Source organism: Monodelphis domestica, chromosome 8 (genome assembly GCF_027887165.1).
Source record: "Monodelphis domestica isolate mMonDom1 chromosome 8, mMonDom1.pri, whole genome shotgun sequence".
Lineage (NCBI taxonomy): Eukaryota > Metazoa > Chordata > Mammalia > Didelphimorphia > Didelphidae > Monodelphis > Monodelphis domestica.
In genome coordinates, this window is record NC_077234.1 from 88,174,144 (window position 1) to 88,201,191 (window position 27,048).

Sequence of the window (27,048 nt, forward strand, 5' to 3'; positions counted from 1 at the left end):
CAAAGAGCTATAAAAGAATGCCTATACCACTACTAGGTCTGTTTCCCAAAAAAGATCTTTCAAAATGGGAAGGGACTTGCTTGTACAAAAATACTTATAGCTGTGCTTTTTGTGGTGGCAAAGAATTGGAAACTAAAAGGAAGTCCCTCAATTAGGAAATGGCTGAACAAAATGTGTTACATAATGGTGGCAGAATATTATTGTGCTGTAAGAAATGATGAACAGGATGATTCAGAAAGAGCTGGAAAGACCTTCATGAACTGATTCAAAGTGAAATAAGAACCAGAAGAATATTATACACAGTAACTGCAATATTGTGTAACACTTAAATGTGATAAACTCTGCTACTAAAACCAATACAACAATCCAGGACAATTCTGAGGGACTTATGAAAAAGAATGCTATCCACCTCTAAAAAAACAACTGTTGGAGTCAGAATGCAGATGAAAACATATGATTTATCACTTGTTTATTTGAATATATGATTTGGGGTCTTGGTTTTATAATTTCACTTACAAAAATGAATTATATAGAAATAAGTTTTGCATGACTACAAAAAAAAAAATATATATATGTATGTGTGTGTATACACACACACTGAATTGCTTGTCAACACCAGGAGCAGGTGGGGAGAGGGAGGGAAACAACATGAATCATGCAACTTTGGAAAACTTTTGATGAAATTTGTTATTAAAATAAATATAAATATTAAAAATAAAAACAAAATGAAGAGTCTCTGTGAAAATGCTAAACAAAGTTTACAATGGCAACTATGACAAACAAAAAAATCCTACAAAAATGGTCATTTTTTGTTTGGGGGAAAAATGGGAGTCACCCTCTTTCAGAAAGTGAATTGATTTTAAATGTTTAAGGAACAGTTATTAATTGATAAGATAATATTTGAAAGAATCACAGTTTTTTATTGTTAAACTGCAAAAATGAACACCTGGATTATGAGGAAAAGAGAGCTGAGAGTTAAGGAATTATGTGTTTCACAAAGACTTCTTACAAAGTTTTTTTTTACTCTGAAATGTAACACTAAAATGAAAAAAAAGGAGGGGGGATGTGTTTTTTTTTTAATTCAAAACATATAAATATAAAGGTGTTCAGAATTCCCCATGAACCAGTCACTACAATAAAACTTTACCTACTAGGCATCCAGAATTGTGAAACCCCTAAATTATTTATTACTCAGTTCAATCAGGGGCCAGTGGGGAGGGGAATTCTGAACAAGAGCATTCTGATTGGCTAACAGTACCTAAAATAGACTAGTCTTTACCACACTGAAGTTGAAATATACATAGGGAAAGGAGACCAAAGACAAGAAGAAAAAAGAAGATTAGTGAGGCTTGCAGTAGGCAGCAGAAACAGGGGAATTGGAAGCAGTGGGTGGTGGCAGCAATGTCCAGCTGAGATTAGAAGCAGCAAGAGGGGTGTATGGCAATTGATACTCTGACAGTAGAAAATAAGAAAATCACGTAAGAAAGAAGATGCAGTAGAAAAATTTCACACACCAAAAGGAATGTGAGGTAATGAGTCCAAAAAAGTATTAGGGCCCCATATCAAAGGCACCTCAAGAAGTAGAGATCAATGATTGGGACAAGATTTCATGTGGGCTTACTGAAATGCACATATTTCACACAGTTGCATGGCTTCCCAAACCTAAATTTTCCAAATGCAGAAAGATGAACTCTTCAAGTACAAAATGTACTTTTAACTATTTGGGGGATGGAAGCCTTTCCAAAATATATTACACAGTTTCCTGATCTCTTAAGTGGAGTCAAACTTTAACCTCTGACTAAAGTCACACAATTATCATTGTGCACATTAACTCCATCCTAGGGTACCATATTACAATAAGGCAGGTCTTTAGGGGGGAAAGCTGCTCAGTTATATAATGGAATGGCAATGATGAAAGAAGGGTTCCATCATCAGGAGTTCTTAACAGTTATTTTTTTGTGCCACAGACTCTCTGGAGCAGTCAGATGAAGCCTAAGAATGCCTTCTCTTTTCAACTCACTCAAAGTCTCTCTGAAGAACTTTAATATGGGCTAAGAGATGAGGGAGATGCTAGTACAAGACCACCCAGCATGGTGTGCCTACATCAAAGAAGGCACTGTGCTCCATGAACAAAGCTGAATCACAGTAGCACAAAGGAAATGAAGGAAGTACAAATCTAGAGATGTCCCTGTCCCAAATGTTCTAATGGACTATTTGTGCTCAACCTGTGGTAAAGCCTTCTAAACTTATAGTGGAATGATCAGCCACAATGGAACTCATTTTGCCCCAACACATCATAATGGCAGAGGTCTTCTTTGAGTAAAAAGGACAAATAATAACAAATGAATAAAACAAAAGCCATGACTCAACAAAGGAAATCGATTACACTTAGTTCTTAAAAAAAATTGTTTTAAGTTCACAGAACCCGGGTTTAAGAATCCATGCTTTAAGGGAATAAAAAGCCACAAGTAAAAGTACTAAATTTCTAAAAATTACTGGTGCACTTAAAAACTATGCAAACACATATGCTGAACAGAAAATATTTATCAAAAACCACTTTTGAACTACAGAAATGAAGATAGAACATTTATTATTACTACAGTCCCTATAAATACAAAACCCAGCAATAAATGTCATTTAATTATGCTGTTTTGTTTGATCATTGATTTCAATACTGTATGATACCCTCTCTACTGCTCCGGGACTCAGTCCCTTCACGTCTTTTTATCCAATGTGATTCCAGTCTCTTTTTCTATAAATTCTCCCATAGCAAATGCAACCAGTGCATGGAAGACTTTCCTTTTGTTCTTTTGGTAGTTGAGAGTCTTAACAAAGCAGTCAGGGTGTCCAGACTCACTATCTGACCACCATATCTTTTTCTAATCATGCATCTCAATCTTTCTTAAATTCTCAATAAGTCATCCACTCTAAAGCTCTCATTTCACAGATAAAGAAACTGAGAACTAGAATTGCCCAGAATGCTACAGGCAAGTCACTGCCCAACTATACCACTTGTCTGAGATGTACGTATTGATAGAATAAAATGATGGCCTACCCTTCCAGGTAAATGTCATGATCTAGGAAAAATGCTGTTTGTTTTTTTTTAATTCACTTCTGTTTTTCTACTATGGGTAGCCAGATGTATCTATTTCATATTGCTATAGATTTCTCCAGTGAGTCTCTGGAGTATTCTGGGATTCCATGAAATTATTTTGATATACAAATAGAAACCTTTGGAGAATCTTTTCATCAATAGGAATTTCTTCTCAGCTTTAGACTTAGAGGGTACATTTTTCTTGATATTGCTGAATATATGGTCCCATTTTAATACTTCTTCATAGCAATACTCAGCTTATGGCTGAACTCTCTACTTAATCTCTGACATGGGGTCAAATAATTTGGATGTATTAGTGTACTCCAAGGAGTCTCTTCAAGGCTTTATTTTGTTCTACCTAATCATTAAATCAATTAACTTTAATAAACATTTAATTAAGCACTTACTGCTCACAGCACTCTGAGTCACAGGGGATACAAAGATAAAAAAAGAAACGTCCCTGCCCTGAGGGAGCTTATATTTTACTATGGGAAATACTACATGTAAATAGATAAGCAATTACAAAATAGTACAAAGTAATTCTAGCAGGGTCAGGAAAGGCATCTCCCACATAAATAATATCACCTGAAATAATCATACTTAAACATCACTTGGAATTCCACAAGGCAGAATGGAGAAGGTGATTAATTGCAGAGTTGAGAAACCAACTGTGGAAAGGGTTGCAGGTAGAAGATGGATTATTATAATATGAAAGGAATGAATAATATGTGGAAATGAATATAAAATAAGAATCAGTGCAAATCCACACTAATTCAGAATTTATGTTAATCTGACAATTAAATTTTTATTAAATAGACATTGCACACCTAACACCTTGCAAAGAATTATAGAGACATAAAAGAAGCATCAATCTTTGTCATCAAAAAGCTTACAATCTAATTAGAGAGAAAATCTGTAAGAAAAAGTCTTGAGTACATGAAATCTTTTTTTTAAAAATGAAATACACATTTTTTGCATAGAATTACATACTTAAAAGTACAAATCAGTCATCCATTTATCATAGCCTCAAAAAAATATTTCTCCTAAAAATGATAGATGGACTCTATACATATGTAAGGGATTCACACATACATGTATTTATATATCTTCTACATATACTTATTTATATATTTGATATATATGCATTGTTATATTTAAGTAGACTGTATCATATACATGTTTATATATTTATCATGCATATACATTTACATATCTAGAAATTTATATGTATTTGCATGTATGCATATCTAAATACATACACAGACATGTGTATGTACAGGCATACAACATGCAGGTGTCTATGAGTATTTATGTCTATATCTACATGCTTCAATGTAACAAATCATGGAATGAGAGCAATAATTCTTTTTAGACCTTGAAAATATATGAAGGTGATTATCTAGTTCAACTTACACACCTTACAGATGAAAAAACTTTAATCCAGAAAGATTTAATGACTAACCCCAAGAACACACAGCTGCTTAGAGGGAAAGTGAAGACTCTCTGATTACTAGTCAAGTATTTTTTCCACTATATATAACCACACTGATAATCAATAACCCAAACTGACTTTCTACTTCCTATCATCCCACCAACACTTTAAATCAGTAAATTTCATTTTAAGTATTAAAGAGGAAATAAATTTTAAAATCGTACAGATATAAGAAAAAGCACCAATAGTCCTGGGGTAGCTGAAGGATCATTTGAGTTAGAGGGTAGAAAGGACTCTAAGAGGCTCTTATACAAATGAGGTTGTAAGCTAAGATATCAGGGGAAAGAGAAACCAGGGACTCCTGATTCTAGAGTCAATGTCCACTGGACATTGGACATGGACTCTCAGAATCAAATTTCCATTGAACTTCTCATTACATGTTCTTAATTGGTCTCCCTTTCTCTGGTCTCATTTCCTTTTATTTCTCATTCATTTAATATATACTTAACATATTAGAATCATAGGAAAGAATCGGAGCAAAGATTTAGTTCAGCTCTTAGAAGTTAAGTGATTTGCCCAGTATACACATCTAGCAAGGAGTAAATCTGAGAGTGAAATATAGGTCCTGATTCCAAATTCAAGGCTGACTTATCACTACAGTAGGATTTCTTCTTCCTAAAATATGATTTTAATTATGTTATTTTTAATGATACTGTAGTGCTTATAGGAAAAATTCAAATTCCTTTGCCTAACATTCAAGACCTTTGCACAGTTTGACTTTCACCTTATCTTCTACTATCTCTCTAAATGAACCCTCTGCTCCAATCAAACTGGTCGATTGACCATGAAATGAAAATTTAAATTGCTATACTAGACCAGACCCCCCAAATCCATCCTTCCTAGTAATGTTTCCAACAGAAGACTCAGGCTACATTAGGAGAGGACCCACCTTGATTTCAACCTTAAAGATTAGGTATAGCTCAAATTTGCTTTGAGTTATTTATGCTGGTTTCATTTAAAAATCTACCTAAATAATATCGTTAAGTCAATTTATATTTTCTGCCTTCATAATCTGTTGGAAATAATAAATTTGTGATGCGGATCTGGCATCTTTAACTTACCTTACTGTTTTCCTACCCTAAAATTCCAGAAGCTGGTAAACAAACTTTGTTCACCTTTCCAATTTTATAGATTTCACTCACTTTGCTTCTCAATCTTTACCTTCCTATAACAAAAATCCTCAATCCTTTTCTAGTATGTTGTCTTTTAGATATTATCCCTAGTAAAATCAATTGCTCTTCTTTAACCTTGACCCAGGAGTGTCAAACCTTCACATATTATTCCAAGAAGAGGCATATACTAAGGTTTTATAACAGGAGGATAATTCTATTATTTCCAAATGTTTTCCTCTCTACATTCTCTTAGCAATCTTATCAGCTCCCATAGTTTCAATCATCATCTCTAGACACAACTCCCAAAACCACATATCTCTTCTCTCCTTGAACTCTAGTCCTGAACTACAAATTGCCTACTGACCACTTTTCATCTATATGTCCACTAGGTACCTTGAACTCAATATAAAACTTTCAATATATAAAATATATATTTTAAAAATATATCTTTCCCCTCCAAATCTCTCTTTTTTCTCTCACGTGTACTACCCACCTTCCAATTACTTGGTTTTACTACCAATCAAGCTACCTCTTCCCTCTCACTCACTATCCTAAATATCCAGTGTCAGTCTTGTTGATTCTATCTAAACCACATTTCTTAAATCTGTCCCTTCTTTCCACTCACATAAGAATCTCTCTAATTCAGAACCTTATCACCCCATCAGAAAGACTTCTACAGCTTCCTAATTGATTTCTTTACAGTTGCCCCTGGAATCCAGACCATCCTTCATATAATTCGATGTTGATATTTCTGAATCACAAGTGATCATGTCAATCCTCTCTCTTCCAGAAACTTTACAACATTCCTTATTGCCTCTTGGATAAAATAGAAATTTCTCTGATTAGCATCTAAATCCCTCTACAACTTAGAGACTACCTTTCCAGGATGATTCACTATTACTCAAGTAATAATTTACTGAATGGCTACTACATACCAGACATTACACCAGTATTAAGGTTTGAAAAACAAAAATGAAACAGTTTCTGCCTTCAAAAGATCTTACATTCCTTAGGGGTTGGAGGAGGAGAAGATGTGAACAACATATTCATAGAAGTACATACAAAATAATAATATGTAAAATAATTTGGAAGAAAAAGAAGCACTAGCAGCAGGGTAGAGATTAAAAAAGGTCTCATGTACTTCTCACACAACATATACTCCAGCCAACCTGGCCTTCTTGATGTTGAGGGAGATAGACAGATTTCTTGACTCTGGGTATGCTCAGAGTATCTTTCTTTTCTGGACTGCTCTCCCTCTTCATTTCCATCTCTTTGAACCCTAGTTCCCTAAGAGGCTCATTACTAGTGTGACCTCCTTCTAGAGGTCTGGATTCTCAAAGTTTGGAGTGCCCTAAGCCCAAAATCACTTGATATCTATCCTATTTACTTCTTAGTGAACATGCTACTTTCCCCACAGTTAATGTAAGTTACTTGAGAGCAGGGATCATCTCACTTTTTTATTAGTGTTCCAAGCACCTGTCACAATTTCAGGCACAAAGTGGATATTTAAAACATGTCTTCTGGCTAACTGAATGCCCTTTTTTTTGATAATGCCTCACAGTAACATGTTGAGTCATTCTGTTGAAGAAACAATATACAATAAGTCTGACACATCTGCTAGGAAATTACAGCCAACAGCTCAGTCTTCTATTTTATGCAGTTTAAATGCTTTGCCTTGCATCTGATTGCATTATATTTCCTAATTTTCTGTCCATCGATAAGATTTTTCTATGGATTAACCATAAGATTAGTTCTTCATTGCCAGAATAGAGTTTAATGTCATCTGCAAACTTCCTCCAAATCATTTCTAAAGAGCCTAAAAGTAATTCCTGTTATTTCTCCACTAAAAAAGAGTGCCTCTCTTTGTCTGCTTTTTGTTATCTTGCTTCAATTGTTAGAAAAGAAAAAAGGAAAAGGAAAAGAAAATCTTTGATCCCAGGGTAACCAACAACAAACTAATAGTCTTTAGTGTCCTATCCAAATCCAATCCACTCAGAAGGTCTTCCTCTCTCCAAGAAGCATTCTAGTTCACTAGAAACTCTTCCCTCTCTGGGTTTTTATAACTAGTACTAAGAACATCCATGTAGTATTTTAGTTGTTTGTATGTTGATAATCATTCTTTCATGTATGTTTCATTTATATATAGGATCTATGACTCATAGAATCATGCTACAACTTCTTTGTATTTCCTACTAAGCTTGGAATGGTGTTTTGCAAATAAAAAGATCTTAAGTATCCAGTGGTTGAATGATTTATATCATCATGCTCTATACCTTCATAATTTAATTAGCATCTAAATTAGAATATAATTCATACCTGACCCTTGGGGGACCCTTGGGGACCAATCAATAATTTGAGGGAGCCCAGTCCTAGAGGAGGTGGAAAGCACAAAAACACAGATCAACCTTGAAAAAGAAGAGAACATCCCTCTTTCTGACTCTGGAGAAAAGGATAAGATCTAAATACAATTACATGCTGAAGCAAAGAGGAAAGCTGATGAAATTTATGTCAAACAGTCTTTATTTCTCATCTGCTGAGAGCTGGGGAATTAAGGGATTGAACAAATTGGGAAAGACTTGGAACAGTCATTCTGGGAAGTATAAAAGAAAATCAACAAGCTTCTCCCTCATGTTTTACTGTGAAAGCCTAAAAGTCACAGTAAGCCAGAAAAGTCCTAAATACTGACAACACACTGTAGTTGAAATAAAAAGGTCAATCTTTTTCAATAAGATGTCATCCATGAATGACCTAGAACAAAAAAAAGAATAAAGTTTATAATGTAAGCCAAACTTAATTTACACAATATGAAATCAAACTTGGACTGGAAATAACTGAACCAGATTCATGAGCATTTTTTGTTGCATTTTGTTAAGATCTGAGGGCTGTTTCAGATCAAATATCTTTGTCAAGTTGTATTCTTCAGAATCTGTAGGTATCTATAAATAAAAAGACTTGGATTATTTATTCATATGTCTCTTTCCCACAAAAAAGGAAGTAATCCAAGACTTTATATTAAAAGTTCTCAATACAATTCATGTTATGACAAAGGGGAAAAAAATTATCATCAGAGAATGACTAATAAGTCAGGCTCTCAAATTTTCCAAGGATTTAAAAAGTTACAAAGTATTTCTGGGCCAACCTACTTCTAGGCCAAGCTCTGACCTTTAGTAAGCTTCAAGATCCAACTCTCATCTCTCCAGCTAGAGGAATACAATTGACATTCCATACACAAAAACATGTCATCTTTAGACCCAATCTCTATTGAACCCATAAGTCCTAAGAGCTTAAAGTCAGGTTAAAAGTCAGTTTCTGAAAATTAGAGATTTTAATGGAACTTTTCAATTGTATTAAAAAAATATAGTAAGTACCTCTCCAAAATAAAATGTGTACATAGTAAAGGAATGATTTCACCTACTTACACTCAGTTTATATGTTTTCCTTCTCACAACCCTTTGTTTTCAGTTGTTTCAGTCATTTCCAAGTCTTTATGACCCCATTTAGGTTTTCTTGGTAAAGATCCTAGAGTAGTTTGCCTCTTCCTTCTCCAGCTCATTTTACAATGAGGAAATTGATGCAAATAAGATTAAGTAACTTGCCAAGATCCCATAGCTACTAAGTGTCTTAGGTCAGCTTTGAACTCAAGAATATGTCTTCCTAATTCCAGGCACAGTGCTCTATCCACTGTGCCATCTAGCCGTCCTAGAGAGCCCTATGAAATAGGTAATGTAAATAAACACATCTTTTACAGATGAGTAAATTAAGGCTCAATGAATTAAAATAACTTTCAAAAATCTATTGTTTTCTACAGCATTAATAAGGAGAAAAGGAAAAAGTTGTTCAAATATAGTAATACAATAAAAACCATATATGTCACATATCTTCAAGAGATCCTCTCTATACAAAAAAATTCTAACAGCATTTTGTTTTTGAAAAGCCAAACTGCTTAGTACTAATCTCAAAAAGCAATAATTTAGTCAAATGTTCAAGTTGGTATTAAAGAGTTAATATATTCCAAGTATAACATACTATGGAGTCTGGAGCATAAATATTAAAAAATAATTACTCATGATGTTAGTTTAATATTTATCATATTAGAGTAAAATACATAATAAAAAGGTACATTCTACTTTCAGAAAATTCAAGCATAATCATGCTTATGAAATATGAATAAGGTGATTACATATTATCTACTTTACAGGAAAAAAACAAGTAAAAGTGTCCTTTACAATCCCCTAAAGTAGCTTACACAGCCCTTTTAAAGAAGATCTTAAGACCTTCTTAAAGATTTTTAAAGATATTTATTGAAAATTTTCTTTTTAAAAAGATCTTTTAAGAAAGTACTTGAGACTTTTATTGCAAATATTAAGACCATATCTGTCATTTAAATATTCAATAGTCACAACAACAAAACCTAAAAATGACCATTTCTATTACAGAGGGAAACAATACTCATATCAATTTCTTCAAAGTTCTCTCTAATATAATAACATAAAATTATCTTCCTAATACAATTAGATTTTCTTGGCTTCCCCAGCTTCTTCATGTCTCAACTAAAGTCGTATCTTCTGTAAGAGAGTTTTCTGAAGAACACAGTAAGAGCTTAACATGCTTATAAGACTTGATTTGAAAAGTATAATGCTTACCTGGGAAGCTGTCTTGTTTTAGCCATTTCAATAACTTTATTGAAGTATAATTGGTTTCCTTTAGAATCCTATGAAATTTATTTTATACATTTAAAAATGCTTTTCTGACAAAACACCTAAAGGCTTCACCACATTGTCATTGGTTAAGAATCCCAATTTAGTGTGATGCTCTAACTTAAAATATGAGACAATAAAGTCCTAGAATAGGCAAGGTGACACTATCTTGTTTTCCAGTCTAAAGTGCTTCCCATTCCCCTAGCCTTCCTTTCTGTGTTAGGGTATCTGTTTTCATAAAGAAGCCAATGTGCCAATATTCTTGCTCAAATGATTACCTCATTGAATAAACTATAAAGGTTAAAGAAAATGAATGATTCTCATTTTTTTGTTAAAATGCTATTTAAAACATTTTATGGTATGAGCCAATCCTTGCCCAAATTAGCTTTATCCTAGAAAAGTTACAAGCCCACAATATAGCATAACATGGAAGTAAGTGGGAAATTTAAATGTTTTATCATATTTTCTTAGTTATCTAATAATATATAGTCATTCTTTTTGAAAGATGATGTGGTTTGGCCATGGCAACTTAACATCACTGGTCAGGATTGAGGTTAGAATTACAATTTAAAAACTTTGGATTTGAAGTCCAAGCATCAAGTCCAAGTACAATTTCATTACAGACACTGTAAAGTCAAAACATCTGGCTTCGAAGAATTAAAATGGACATATAGACACTTTTATACTGCTATTTTCTCTCCATTCTTTGTGACTTTAGGCAAAATCAATGTATGACTTTATTTTTAAAACAAGAAAAAAGATCAAATAAATTCCTCAAGCTAATGGAAAAGGGCATTTAAAAAAAAGCCAAAAAGAACAAATTCAAAAGTAATTTAAATGTGACTTAAAACGTGTTTTTGAACTTATATTTTAACATGGTATTTTTAGAATTCTAAGAAATTTGCCATGATTCAAAAGACAACTGTAAATATCTCAAATTTCATACTTTTTTCTATTCCTTAACTACTCTCTTTTCCACATTAGGCTGAATCCCAGAACTTCTTTGACTAAGGCAAAGAACTTACCTAAAGCAGACTCAGGCTATCCTGGCCCAGGGTCAATCTTAGAAAGTTTTCTCTTCCTGGGAGTTCCCAGAGGTTAGAGTAAATAAAGATCCCTTTATGTCAACAATGTCTTTAATGAAGATGGGCAAATGACAATGTTAACAAGAATGTGAAAGCAAGAACTACATGAGATAATGAAAAACTCTCCCCCACCTAAATTCCTTAAAGATGGCTATGAAAGTCACAATCAGATCCCACAATGACTGTTTAACTAAACATGGGGGCAAATTGACAAAAGAAACCAAAATTCTAGATAAAGAGGTCAGCTTAATTTTTTCTTGTCTCCCCAACCCCAGGTACCCTGAGTTTCCTAGGTACCTATCCCAGGTAAGAGGGCACTCATCTGTGAATGGATCAGCAAAATGAAACATCACTACTAGTAAACCAAACCAACCGACATGCCCCACTGATTGATGCAAATTCTTTAAAGTTTTCAGTTAAACAAAAAAAAGTTTTCATTTAATGGCACCTTGTTATTCTTCTAGGAAATACAAAAAAAAAAAGGTTTAATTTTGCCCAATTATAAATCAAGTCAACTGAACAAATATTTGATTACTACTATGTGTAGGACACTGTGATACATGAAAAGTTAAATAATAGAAGAATCATTTACCCTTCCAAGCATTTCTCGGACATTATCCTTAAATAAATAGGAGTCTTATTTGTTCCATAAACAACTTTTCTAAGATATTGATCTTACTAAAATGCAGAATTCTAGTCTTATCCTGTTTTTCCTTACAAAATTATTATCAACTAGTAAAGCAGTTGAATTATTAAATAGATTAAACAAATCCTATAACAAAATGTCTGACAAGTTTCCAAAATGTTTATATACTTTAAGATAATCTAGCAATTGACTTTTTTTTCTGTCCCGGTGCCCACTAGCTTATAAATTTAATTTTATATGTTACTCTCAGATTCACCTAAAACACTATATTTTCCTCAATATGTTTCTCTTTTCCTCTCTGTGAGCTTTTATCCTTGATATACCTGTCCACCTGACCTACCCATGTTTGGGTCAGTATTCATGAGAAGAGAAATGTATAAAACTATATCCTACACCTTCCTTCTATCCCTATAACTACTTCACCTCTCCAGTTGCTTCACCAGATCTGGGTATAGAGACAGGAAAATCTGAGTTCAAATTTGGCCTTTGACACTGTGACACTGGGCAAGTTGCTTAACCTCTACCTCAGATCCTAAACTATAAAATGAAGAAAATAATAGCACTTATCTCACAGGATTATTGTGATGATCAAATGAGATATTTGTAAAAAGTGTTTGGCACAGTACCTGGCACATAGTTGATGTTATGTAAATGCTTATTCTTTTCCTGTTCCTCTACCTCCAAAATTGAACATGAATTTAATAATAACTAATGCAATTAGCTTTTAAACTAACTTATCTACTTAAAATCAATTCAAGTCAATAAATATTAAATGTGTGCCATATACTGTGCTAACTACTTCAAATGATTTCGTATACCTGCCATAGGGTAACACCTGACCAAGAGAATAAAATCCTGAATGAATAGGCTATAAGCCCAGCTACTTCTCTTTCTAGGCTTTCCTGTCTCTACTTTTGGTGCCTTTGTGGTGCTTTTATCAAAACTGTAGTTCAAACAACTTACCAATCAACTAAATTGGAAGCAAAGTCTCATGTGCATCCATTTACCCCAAAATTTCAGTACCCATAATTAAAACTTCCTCTACCTTTGAAGTCTTGGACAGGATCTCTCCATCAATCTAGATTCCCACCTACTTTTGGTCTTATCTCTGGCTGACTCCAAGTATTCCCTACATTCCTCAAATACCAGTTTTCTTTGTTTCTTCTCAGCAGGTGGTTGATGCTTCTCTCACACTGCCCACAAAATCCTGAAGTTTCTTTATGCCTCATTTAACTTCCAGACTATTTAGAAATCTCAGTTCCTATCCTAAATCTTTAAACTTGACTGTTTATTAAATTAAGCCCCTAAACTTCAGAGGTTTACTATGCTTATTCTCCCTATAAACGTCTTTTTACAACACTCTTTATCCATGGCCTACAAGATCATGCACATAATTTTATTCCACTTTCATGTGGAAAGTTAAAATTAAATTACAGAAAAGCCTGGAGTATTACTCGGAAACAAGACTGCCTTTTCTATGGTCTATATAACCCACATAATAAAATTGGAGTCTAAACAATTGTATCAATCGTTTAAGTAACTGGCAAATATAAAATGGCTACATTTTAAGTCAATGCAATCTACTGAAAAAAAAAATTGGCACCAAGATTTATCTTTTGATCAATAACTTAAAAAAATTAAGATGACCTACAGATGATTTGCTTTTTTATTTTATTTAAGAGCTAGTTTTGATGACACACTTTTTCAAAAGTAAACCAAAATTTCCATCAATGAAATTCATATGCATACACAGACTGAAGGAAACAGTTCAGAATAGATATAATATTACTTTTCAATTGGAATGATTAATATACAACTTCAGAAAACCTGAGAGAAAAAAAGAGGTATTTAAGATCTTTCACCAATTTAGAGTAAATTAACAAAAAGTTTTCTCCCACTTGTTCGCCAATATTCTTTTACTTCTCATGCATGACTAAATGAAAGAAACATTTTTTATAATCTTGAATTTTTAATCATTGGAAATATCAATTGGTGTGGAGTATTCATTCACATTTTTTTAATGGCCCAAGAGCATCAGGGAGAGGTGTGAGGTTTTGTTTTGGGGTTTGGAGAGGAGAGAGATGAGTAGAAAATACAGTTGCTATTTTTTAATTGGGATTTTACAAATGTGAAAAAATTTCAGCATTTTATAAATTGCAGGTGACCTTTAAATGTCACAAGCTTACTGGTATGTAAATATAGACACAAAAAAGTAATGTCAGGTAACTATAATAAAGTGATCAATGCAATTATAATGTGTTCTGTGATATTATAAATTACACTTTGTGTCCAGAATTCCAATGATGCAAGCACCTTTCACAACCAAATTGCAAGTCACTATCATCTAATAGAAAAATCAACAAAAACAAGTATTGGGATTTTTGTATAACATACCCTCTCCTCACTGTTACAGCTTATTCCTATGGCTTGGACAGCTCCATACCTTGGTCTTATAAATACATAAGACAAATCATTTTTTATAACTGGAATGAAAAAACTTCACCAAAATAATCCTGATGCAATATGCTTGAAGCTCATTTCTACTCTTAATTGTAGCCAACTTTCAAAAGTTGCTGGAATGTGAACTCAGACATTTAAACTGTTTTCCAAGTAAAAGTAAAATCTCAAATCTAATACTGTTTATAGTATAAATTTCACCAGAAATGTACAATTTGGACAGTGCTGAAAGCTGTATAAAAAGTACATTTTACAGCGACAGACATGCCAAGGAGAGAAGCAACAGAATATGATGAAAACATGAATGAAATATTCAAAAAACTAGGGTTCTTCTAATCCCAGATGGTCTGTTAACTAGCTATAGGAAGGCACCAAAGGTTATTTTAGTCTATGAGCTTCAGTTTCTTCATCCATCAAAGGAAGAGAATAATACATGCCCTGCCCAGGTTGGTTTTTATCAATCAGTCAATATGTCAAACAAGATAAATCAAGGAACTTTGAAAAGGGCAAAAGACCATACAAAGGTATGGTTTTATCCATTATTACAGTTTGTAAGGGTTAAATTTTAGTAAATGACCTTAGATGTTCATGTCATTCTCTACTCCTAAAATGCCTTCAAATGTCATAACTGAACCCTTCTGGTTCAGAACTGAGTTCTTAAGTATTTTAGGGTGATAGAATCCCTTTAGCAGTCTGGTGAAGCTTATGGATCTCTTCTCAGAATAACATTTTTTTTAAAAGCTGGTAATAAAATATATAAGATTACAAAAGAAATCAGTTATATTGAGATGTGATTACCAAAATATTTTAAAGACATTCCCATGCCCCCGGTGATCCCCCCTCATAGTTATCTGGGTATGTTTCATATAACCAAATAGAATATAAGCTTCATGAGAGAAGGCCATCTTATTTCTGCCATTTGCCTTAATGAATGTATCTCTCAAGTTTAGCACATTCATAAATGGAGTTCTTTGTTTCTATGACATTAAGTATGAGAATTTACTTTTGGTGGACAAAGAATGAAGTATGTAAGGATATATCTTAAAGATATGTCAAAATAATTTATTTCTGATCTTTAAAGTAGAAAAAGTTCTTTCATTTCTATTCCGTGTAGCCATGGGGACATTCAAAAACATTAGAAAGTATCTTCCAGGGACTGGATTGTTCAATATTCTTGTTCTAGAATCTCTGTAGAGCTGAACACATGCAAAAATGTACCCCACCCAAAACTTTGATCCCCTTCCCTCCACTCTCATTGCCATCACCCTATCTTAGGTCTTCATCAATTCTCATTTGCTTTCCTATTTTGCCATTTTCTATGCCATCTTTCTTATAAATGCCAAAAATAACATTCTGAAAATACAAGTATGTCTGTTTAGTCCCCCGATCAAAGACCTTTGGTGGTTCCTTATTTCCAACAAATAAAATAAATATACTCCTTGACTCAGCATGTTAAAATCTTCAAAATTTGATTCCAGACTATCTTTCTACCTTTACTTCCCCACTGCTTAGTCACCCTTAGTCAAAGTGAATGGTTAGCTATTCTCTTAAACCAGACTTACCATCTCCATTAAATTTACAAAAACATTCCTTCATTCCTGAACTGCATTCTTTCCTCATCTCCACCCTTTAAAATCCTTCTCTTCCCTCAATAAAGTTCAGCTCAGGTGCCCCTTCCAACATGAAGCTTTCCCTGACCGCAGCTGATGTAGTTCTCACTTTCCTCAACTTCTCTTGAGCACTTTCATCTCTCCTATGCTCACTTCACCTGTATTAAATTTATATGCTATTCATGTTTAATTTTCTCCTTGAGAGGATGGTTTCTCCCAGAGTGTTTAGGACAGTGCCTGGCACACAGCATAAATGTAAAAAATACCAATCTTCACTGAGCATGAGGGCTTGTATTCTTATTAGAAGATATATGTAGTGGAAAAGGTTTTTGATTTTGGTGTCGGAAAACCCAAGTTTAAATTACAGCTCAACTGTATGACTATGGGCAAGTAACCTAACTTCTATGAGCCTCAGTTTACTCATCTGATTAAAAAAACGGAGGGGTTAGGAGAAAATTAACTCTAAGATCTCTTTGAACACTAAATTCTAGGACCACAGAAGCCTAACAAAATATTTAAATAATTAATTTAAAGGTACCCTAAGCAAAAGGCTATGTTCTGAAATATTAAGAAGTTGTTGTTCAGTTGTGATCCTGAGGGCCACAGCAAGTCTGTACTGTCAATGGTGTTTTCTTGGCAAAGATACCATAGTGGATTGCCATTTTCTTCTCCAGTATATTAAGGCAAACAGGGGTTAAGTGACTAGCCCAGGGTCACAAAGCTCCCAAGTGTCTAAGACCAGATTTGACCTCAGGTCTTCTAACTGGAAGCCCAGGACTCTATCCACTGAGTCATCTAACTGCCCCAATATTTTATATTTATATATTTCAATAAGTTTTATTTTTTCAATTTGCCTTCTGAATTCCAAACACACTTTAACACATCTTAACATGATATAGGAATAGAACACTAGTTCTAACTTGTCACTGATTTCTGGATCCATTTTCTTAAAAAAAAAAAAGGAAATGGGAGAGTATAAGTAACTTCTTCATCTTTCTCTGGGAGTTTCTACAAGTCACTGAAAACCAGACTAATTAGAGGTTAAAGCACTACTTGCAAAAACACCTATTACCTACTCCAAATAAACTCTTGATAACAATGATTTCCTAGGAGAGGAGAGTAAAGGAAGCTGAAAAAGTATTCTGGTCAACATCCTCACAAGACTCTTAAACCACAAAAACCAAAAGGCTTCCCCAAAAAAAGTAAAACGAGATACACATCACAAAATCAGAGTGCATAAAAGTAAGGCCAATAATTCTGCTTCTTTGACCTATGGCCTGAGAAGCCTGGGAGTTTCCAACACTTTTATCTGAGTTCCAAGGGGTTACCTGACTCCACCCAAGGTGTTACACAGGTGTCGCATGTTTGGGGGTTCCCCAGGTAGAAAGGTGGAGTTAGGAGGAAGGAATGGCATCTTTCCCGCACTCCCTTAGCTTCTGCGTCCTCACCTTCCCACTCAAACTCCACAAACACCCTCTTTGGTCCCCCCCAATTAAAGCCTGTCTTCTTTACCTTCTCCTTGGCTTTGAGGTAGCGCTGGAGAGCCTGCTGGGTGAGGTCTCTGACACGAAGCTGCCCCTCCTTACAGGGAACCACAATTCCCATCCTCCCGAAACAGACGGTCACTTTCATCCTCGTCAAGCGGTCACCAGCACAGGACACCCCGGCAACCAGAACAACAGTGCAAGGCGGGGAGGGCCAGGCGTGGGTGGGAGGAGAGCCGGGTTGCCCTGACTCCTGGGGGCCCCCAGCTAAGCCTGCAGGTCAAGGGGAGTGGGAGCGGGAGCGGGAGAGGGGCGGCGCTGCGAACAGGTGTGTCCGCCTCGTCCCGGGAGGCACGCCCACCTGGGGGCGCGCGGCTCCCCCGCTTTCTTCACGTCCCGCAGGGGGCTTAGGCACGTGGGGCCGTGGAGCCTGGCGCCCCGGGACAGTGGAAGGGGATGAGTGCGCGCGCTGCCTTCGGGAACGCCTGGCTGTGCGCGGGACAGCGCGGTGGTGCTACTGCCCCTCAGCTCGGCGTTGCGCTCCGCTCCAGTGCGCCCGGCTTCGCTCTGCCCTGGCCGGCGCTCAGGTGAAGCACAGGCCGAGCTGCTCGGGGACGCCGCGCCACCTCCGCCGCCGGCTCCTCCTCCTCATGTCCCGGCCAGGGTTCCCCTCCCGGCGCCCCGCGAAACCGAAACTCCCGGCCAGGCAGCCCCAGTGCCGGGCCCTGAGCAGGCCCTCCTCTTCTCGGGAGCCGCGCCGATCCCCGAGTGGGTCGTGCCCTGGAGTTAGGAGGGGACGAAAAACTTTTATGGCCCAGGTCCCGAAGTCGTCCCTCCTCCTCTGCAGCCGCCGCGCTCCTTGCACTCCCTGCTCCCCGCAGCCCCGGGGGCCAGGCCTTACCCTGGCTCTTAAAGGGACCGCGGCGCTCCCCCCCCCCCTTCGCCCCCCTGCTCCTTAGCGGGCCTCGCCACGCTGCACCAGAGCGCGGGTTTGGAGGTACGGGCTGGTAACCCGAACCTGAGAGCTACCTACACACAGAAACAGAGACACTCATCAGCCCAAGAGACTGGTAACGGGAGCCCGGGCTTCACCCTGGGGAAATGAAACCGGATCTCATAAGCACACTTAAGGGAATGGTAATAAGAGTGCAAAGCTCTCTGTCTCTCCCTCTCTGTCTCTCTCTCTGTGTCTCTGTCTGTCTGTCTCTCTACCCCCCTTCTCCGCCCCCTTTCAAAGGAGAGGGAATGAACAACAGAGGATGCACAGCATTCAAGGAAAGGATGAAACAGGTGCTTCAGAACCTACTTTAAATAAGTGGCCCAAAGGGCTGTACCTGAATTATCTACATATGGACCTATTAAGAGCCCCGCTCAGGGCCCTGCCGAGACACGAGTGACATTGACATAAGAATCAGGTTTCAGTTGTTGGGTTCGTTTGTTTGTTTGTTTGTTTTTTGTTTTTTGAGTTAGCAAGGACCTTAGAGGTCATGTAATCAAAGTTCATACCGATTTTTTATGGTTGACTTGGATCCCATGGTAGTTGTTGAAGCCTATGAATCTACTTTGGAATAATGTGCCCAAATCCATAAAATAAAATACAGAGGATTACAAAGGAAACCAAAAGCTAGTGAAAATAAAATTGTTGTTTTCCTTCCCAAGTTCACAAACCTCCCCACAGTGTCGAAGACACTGGTTATTTTACTCCTAGTCTGGTCTAACTTCTTCATTTTATGAGTAACAAAACTGAAGCCCAAAGGGGAGATCTTTTGAAAAGATAATTGATTTTAACCAAAAAGATTTGCTCAAGGTCACATTACTGGTTAAGGCAGAATCCAGATGGACCATAGAAATAAAAAAGAAAGAATCCATTATTTCTTCACCAGAGGGAACTGCTTTCCAGGGAAATTCCAGTTTGGTATGAGTTTAGTAGATTTGTCCAAGGGAAGTGTCAAAGTCAAAGTGAGGTTGAATAGACTTGTTTTGGGGTCATGTAGCTAGTATTTATCCAAAGTAGGATTTGAATCCAGGCCTTCCTAATTCCACATCCAGTTCTCAACTTAAAAACAGCCTTCTGAACCTAATGTCTTCCATTGACATCAAACTTGGGAAACTAATTTTAAAAAACCCTTAAAAGAATGATTTCCAAAATGTGTATTCTTCGTCTATTGAAAACTGAATAACCATAAAATACTCAATGAGCCAAAAATTTAAGAACTACAGCAAATATTTCTCTCCAAAATTATTTAGTCCTACCTCCAGGTTTATTTGTAAATCATTTGTATAGCATGATCTGTCTAAGAGAAAGATATAAAAGATTAGATTTCAAATCTTTTTAGTTTGCTATTTCAGAGAAACCTGCAACACCTGACTTCATTTTGCATCCTTCCTTATATTGATTCACTAAATACTTATTGAGGACCTGCTATAGGACTAGCACTGTAATGTTTGATACAAAGACTTTCTAAGATAGTCTCTCATGTCATAGGTTACATAATAGAAAGACACCTAGCTTCCAACTGATTTCTCATCAAGCCCAGTCCTTCTTGAAGGTGTTTATGATTGTGAAAGCCTACCACTACTACCCCAACATACACAAGACATTCACTTTTACAAATATTAAGAAAGTATTTTATAATTATCTTGGTCTGAAACCTTTGGACTAATTTGGAGGAAAACTCTCATTTTAAAGTCCAGTTCTAAAGTAGTGTGCAGAACTAAAATCTCAATCATTCTTGTCAAAGGCTGAACCATTTAATTACCCACCTCCAGGCCCTTCTCTCCTTAGAAGTCTAGGAACAACTAGTCCATGAAGTGATCAGAATAACAATTAGAAGAGAAGGAAGAAGTCTTCAGTTAATGGAAGTGTACCTTGAACTTGTCTTTTAACAGCTGCAAAGAAAAATCTTTAAAGCAAAGATTCTCAAAGTATGGCTTGAGGTACACTTTCAGAGATCCATGAGTCCAAACTATTCTCATAATACTACTAAGACACTTCAATTTCTAGAATGGTCAATACCTATAAATATAAGCCACATAAAAGATCTTGGGCAGGGGGCATCTTCAATAACTTTTAAGTGCATAAAAGGATCCCAAAACCAAAAACTTTGAGAAGTATTGTCTAAAAGTGAGTGGTCAAGAAGGACTGAATGATTTTAGAAAAATGTTTCTCAAAGAGTATATAGAAAATTAAGTAACACTCTACTCTGCCTAGTTTCAACTCCACAAAACAAGATAGAACAAAATGGCCCCATGCTAGGTACCCCTGACTTCCCATCCTTTCCTGCCTCCTTTTGTATTATCTCCGTTCATTAAACTTGTAAACTACTGGAGTGCCAGAACTACCTATCTTTGTATTAATTGTATAGCTAGTGCTCAATACAATGTCTGACATACAATAGGTACTTAATAAAAATTTTTGCATTTAATTAGATTACTATTGTTCTGCTTAATGAGGTAAAATGAAATTCAACTGAATTTTTACTTTGAACTGTGTAACTATTCTTGATCATATTGGAAAATTTTCTCTGTTCAAGAATATTATGAATTTAAACTCAAAAATAGCTTGTTAGAGAAAGATTGTTAAAGTCACAGAGTAAATCAGCCAGCCTGTCTTTGGTCCTGTCTCCTGTTCAAAAGAAATGCTTAGATTAGAATAATCTAAATTAATTAAAATTGTTTCTGGCAGATTCATGCCTAAAACACAGAATACAGAATTTTCTTACATATAAACTAATTGGGGGAGAAAAGGCAGATAAAATGTTAAATCCCATAATAATACAAGTAAGGTAGTGAATATGTTAAATGTAAATTGGGTCAGATCATGAGTTCAGAGAAGGGTAATATAACCACTTGACTGATCTGAGAAGGCATTATAGAAGACATGATGTTTGATTTTATCCTGGAAAAATAACAAGTAAAATTTAGATTGAGAAAAGCTACAAAAGTCAACAGAGGGAAAGCCTTTATAATTTTATATACTTTCTTCTGCATAGCCAATATTATATATTTTTATCATTACAATGCTCCAACTTTATCAGTGAGTCCCTTTTACAAATATATTCCAATAACCTCTTGCTTCCTTCATTTCTACAAAGTATCTCAAGTTTCTGTTGAACACTCCCCTAAAATTTATATTCCCAGACTATCTTCTCCTGCTGAGGACCCCAGTATAAATAATGAAGAACAACCAAAATTGTTTGTATTACCCTCAGAGAAAATTGGATTAAGTTCCTAAGGGAGGTGTTGATATGATCAAGATTAAAATACAAATTAGGCAACATATTAATGAATTAAACAATTTTGTGAATCACTAAATTAGCTTATATGACCCCAAATTAGTACTTCTGGAAGGATTTCCGGGTTTTCAGTTTGTGTTTATTAAAAAGTAGCATTTAAAATTTTAAGCATCCTCATCATGGCATACATTAAAACAATTTATCATATGTTAGCCAGTATCACAAACACAGCTACAACATATAATCATCTGTGCCCAGCAAATTTCTGAGTCAATTTTTTATGCTCCTTGGGATTTGCAGAGTAGAAGACAGCAAATTTAACAGACCTGAATTGATTCACATAAGAGGGTACCTAGGATCCATGTTCCTGTTTTCCTTACTAGATGAGCTCATATTGGGATATTTTCCTTGCTATTGAATATCAGCATGTCAGGATTGTATCTAGCCATTTTAAAGAGACTATGAAGAAAAAAATAATACATTGAATTTCATCTCTGAGATTATGAGCTTCAGATTACATGCTCATTTTCATTGGTTAATGGAGTTTCCATAACAGACAGCCTCCACACTTCAAATCACAAGTATGAAATAGCTTTATTTATCAGAGAGGTAACACGGTTAGTAGATAGGGAGCTGACTTTTGCGTCAGCATCAGGAATCAGAAAGTCCTAAATTCAAGTCCTACCTTGACAAGAGTTGACTATGTGATCCTGGACTACTCATTTAACCTTTTAGTGTCCCAGGAAACTCAGTAAGACCATACATTGCAGAACAGTTGTCTGTCTGCAAAGATAGAAGGGGTTTCCTAACTCAGAATTCCTGTACAGCTTTAAACACAAGCACACAAAATATTAAACTCTTCTCCAGTGGGCAGATGATTACTACAACTGTGCAAGTCTCTTTACTGTTCCTTACAATTAAGGAAGAATTACCTATCAAAACTATTTTATCAGTAATTTACCTGGCATTCCTATAGTGCTTTATAATATTAAAAGAAGAAAATGCAGAGAATATCATGTTGGAACTCTGATTTATTTTGAGTATTTTTTTGTTATGAAAGGATTAGTCAAATTGCACATTTTCTCAAGGATGTATGGTACAGTAGGGTCCTCCTTCCCTCAACTACCTTGTATTTATTTTCTATTTATCTGTGTCTGTATGTGTGTATGTGAGTGTATTTGTATGTATTTTCTACTTCCCCACTATGAGTAGAATGTAAACTCCTTCAGATTATTTTGTTTCTTTTTTCTCTTTTCATTTTTCTCTTTTTATCCCCAGTGCCTAGCATAGTGCAAGAAACATAATAAATAGCTGCTTAATAAGTATCTGAAGGATTGATTGATTAATTAGGGCTATAAGATCATTAGTATCTTAGAATTAGTCTATATTTTAATGTTATATTAACAGTGTGCGTTTGGGGATACACAGGTCTAAACTAGAAGTATTGTTCTCTGCCTCACAGATACTAAAATGAATAAAAATCAACCAGTTAAAATGTGCCCCATAGTCATTCTTGGAGCCCCATTAGTACAAAATTCCTATATATACATCCCTGAAGAATGCCACATATGATCCTGGAAAAGGCAATTGAAAAGAGAATATGGTATACATATTGAAGACTAAAGCTTTAAGTAATTACTTAACATCATAAAAGTAATTGACATGCTTTCCTGTGGGTTCTAGCATGGAGACATGATGGCAGCTGCCTGGTACATAGTAAGTACTTAATAAATGTTTTTTGATTGCCTGAAAACTGCCTTATTGTTTATTATATTTCATCATTAACTACTTTGATTAATAATTTATCATTACTAATAATAGGTAACATTTATATAGCACTTTAAGATCTGCAAAACATTTTGTGTAGTTTATTTTGTGATCCTCACAACAATCTTTTGAGATAGGTATTAATATTGTCTCAATTTTATAGATAAGGAAACTGAAGCTGAGACTGCTTATGTGACTTGCTCATAAATATCTGAGGTAGAATTTGAGCACAGATCTTCCTAATAATTTGGCCCATTGTTTGTACATTCGCTCACCTAACTACCTATATAGGTCTTCAAAGTATCTCATGTGCTATTGATTATCTATAAATATTATAGACATTAACATGTTTTTAATGAACTAGACTCTCACTGTAATACTTTTCTTAGGAATCATATATACAACTAAGCTATAAGTGAGATCAATATCTCCCTCCCCCTAATACTATTTCCTATCAAGGACATGCTTGCATTATTTCTGTACCTATATCCCCATAAATTCAAATTGGACCTGCCTTAGGTTGAACTCAACTCTTTAACAATCAGTGTTAGAGTGAAGGCCCAGTGTATATTGTCCACTAGTCTATATCCTTTATTCTTTCTCAGCAAAGAGACTTGAATTACTACCAAGAGACTTCTAAGGTTAAAAAATGTGGAAAATTTTCCTACAGTAAAAATTGTTCACTGTTGAAATAGCTTACCATGGGAAGTTTTAATTATTTCTCCCCTGGATATTGACAGTATACATTAGAATTAAGGTAACATGGTCCTGTTTCAAAGTAACAGAGAGGTACGTATTAGTGTCTCCCCTGAACTTCAGTCCCATGTCACCATTTGCTTGTCGGACTTTTCAAAGGGAATATCTCCAAGACATTTGAGACTCTATGTTCAAAGATGAACTCCTTATCTTTCCCCCCAAATCCTCAGATTTTCCAAACCTCACTCTTTCTGGGAGCCTTCTAGTCTTCCAGCTTTATAATCTAGGAATTATCCTTGATGGTGATCCAAAAATCCAACCAGTTATATCTAGTCATTTTTATTCTGACAATATATTTCTCTTCCTACGCCTTCATTCCATACATCAGTCAGTCAACTATACCCTCTATGTCAAACCCAATGCTAAACTCCACTAATAAAAAGAAAGGGAAAAAAATTTTAAAAATCTCCCTGCCTACAGAGCTAATAGGTTAATGAGGGAGCCAACAGGCAAACAGCAATGTTCAAGATAAACAGAAGAGGAGGTAGACTCAGAGAGAAGGTATATGACACAATCTGTCTCCCATGTTTATGATACATAGGAATGGATCTCTGCCATTTCCCCCACCTTCTGATTTCCTGCTGTCTTTTCAGATTTATCCTTAAAAGCTCTGCTAGTAATCTGGCTCAAATTGGTCTCTTATTAAGATTTCTGCAAACTTGTCATGTTTAATGCCTCCTTATGTTTTTTTTTTTTTCAAAGAGAGTATCTATCATATATAGGCATAAAGTCACAAGCCTGTGTCATTCTTGGTTTTTTTACTCAAAAACTATATTTTTCAATAGAGTTTTAATGGCCCTTCATTTGTACCAACTTTGCATTAAAGTATATGTTGATTTATTCTTGCAGGTCTTAATAAGTTCCTCATAGACTTTCTCTACCCTTATCTTCTCCAACAAATTTTAGAAGATGAACTGTCTTCATGGTGATGTCTTAACAAATGTTTATCATGAACACTGCAAAATGAGATGATCAGTGTCCAATAAATTGAATTTTTTTTTGCCTTTGGAGGCAAAAGTAAACCAACTTTGCCCACAGTCCATTTACTTCTCCAAAGAAAACATGTGAGTCATATCTTCATTTAACTGCAAACTCTTGCTTGAATAATGGTTTCATTTTTAGTGGGACTGATATGGATTAGCTTCTTCAGGGAAATGTACACCTCTTGGTCTTTTTGCCTACCTTTTGAAACTCCAATAAATAAGTTAGTGCTCTTAAACTTAAACAAATGCTCTAAAAGTTATGTGATTTCTACCATTCTCTAACACTTTCCCCCACTACTCTGCCACTGTCACTGCAGAAGGGTACCCAGAGGACTGAAAACTCTTGCATTTTTCTTTGTTTTCTTGCTCATTATATCCCAAAAATTCATCCTCAATGGGCCAATGGGTCACTGGTGATAAGGAGGTTAAAGTTAATTCCAGCATATTAGAAGCTTCTTAAAGTTGTACTGTAGTGGCATAGAGCCTTAAAGAATCCAGAATTACCCCATGTTAAAATAAAAAGAGCTAGCATTTATATGGCATTTTAAGTTTTCCAGAATGCCTTATATCCTTATGTATTCTGTTTTATATAGTCTTTAGATAGATCATCCCAATTCCCTTCCCTTCCTTCCCTTACCTGAAAATAAACTATTATTTTAGTTATATATATATATATATATATAATTTCAGGTTACTATTTCAGTTCCAACACATTTGATTCCTACAAAGACCCAGTTAAATAGGTTGTATTATTGTTCTCATTTTATAAATGAGGAAACTGGGGCAAAAAATAGGTGAAGTGACTTACTCAGATTGTCCAGTATCTAAGGCAGAATTTAAACTCAGGTCTTCCTGACCTAAAGGTCCATACTCTTTCCATGATGCTAATTAGCTGGCTAAAATAAGCCAAGTTTAAAACTTTATAGAGGAAGGGAAAATTAACATAATATTAACTGTTAAGTACATATTCTTAGGAGAGAAAAATGTAATAGATTATGCATGTATGTAATATATATGTGTACATAAGGTATATATATATATATATACCTTATATATATATACATAAATATAAATACACAAATGCTCTTACATAGGAGTAGATAGTAAAGAGTAGGTTATGTACAGAAAAAGGATGTTCATGATGATCAGTGTTTGTGAGACAGTGCCTAATAGTAAATGTCCTTTCTGTGATTATGAAAAAGTTCTATGAACCTTAAAACATCCATTATTCTTTAGATCATCCATAGAGTGGTAAATAAAACTCTACTGTGTGATCACAACATAAAGTCTCCAAGTTATTCTACTCTCCTCTGGAGAGGGCTTTGGGAGCAGGATTCAGAATGGGGTAGGAAGGGTTAAAAAAAGAAAATTCATTCCTACCAGCTTTTTTTCTCTACCATCTGCCATCAATTTTACATGCACCCTATTGGTAGTCTCTCCCTGTTCCATCTGACACCTTGAAGCCAACATAGTATGTTGGGGTTTTTTCCATTCCTCTTTATCCTCTTGCCTTTTAATCTACTCTTTCTAATCTCTTCCTCTAACTGCTCTTTCTTTGAGTGGATATTAGTCACTCATAACTCAATACCGATAAGAGTTTTCATTTCTTTCTCTGCCTGGACCTCAGGTT

The 27,048-nt window shown here is 35.5% G+C and overlaps 1 protein-coding gene across 1 annotated transcript in view; it reads right to left on the bottom strand.

The window, feature by feature from the left end:
* PARD3B (par-3 family cell polarity regulator beta) overlaps positions 1-18,606 on the bottom strand; it is a 1,280,476-nt gene extending 1,261,870 nt beyond the window's left edge. Inside the window, exon 1 of the mRNA XM_001365888.4 lies at positions 17,706-18,606. Within this exon, the coding sequence (XP_001365925.2) occupies positions 17,706-17,825 (120 nt within the window). The 5' untranslated portion in view covers positions 17,826-18,606. The remainder of the gene's footprint in view (positions 1-17,705) is intronic.
* Positions 18,607-27,048: the final 8,442 nt, after the last annotated feature.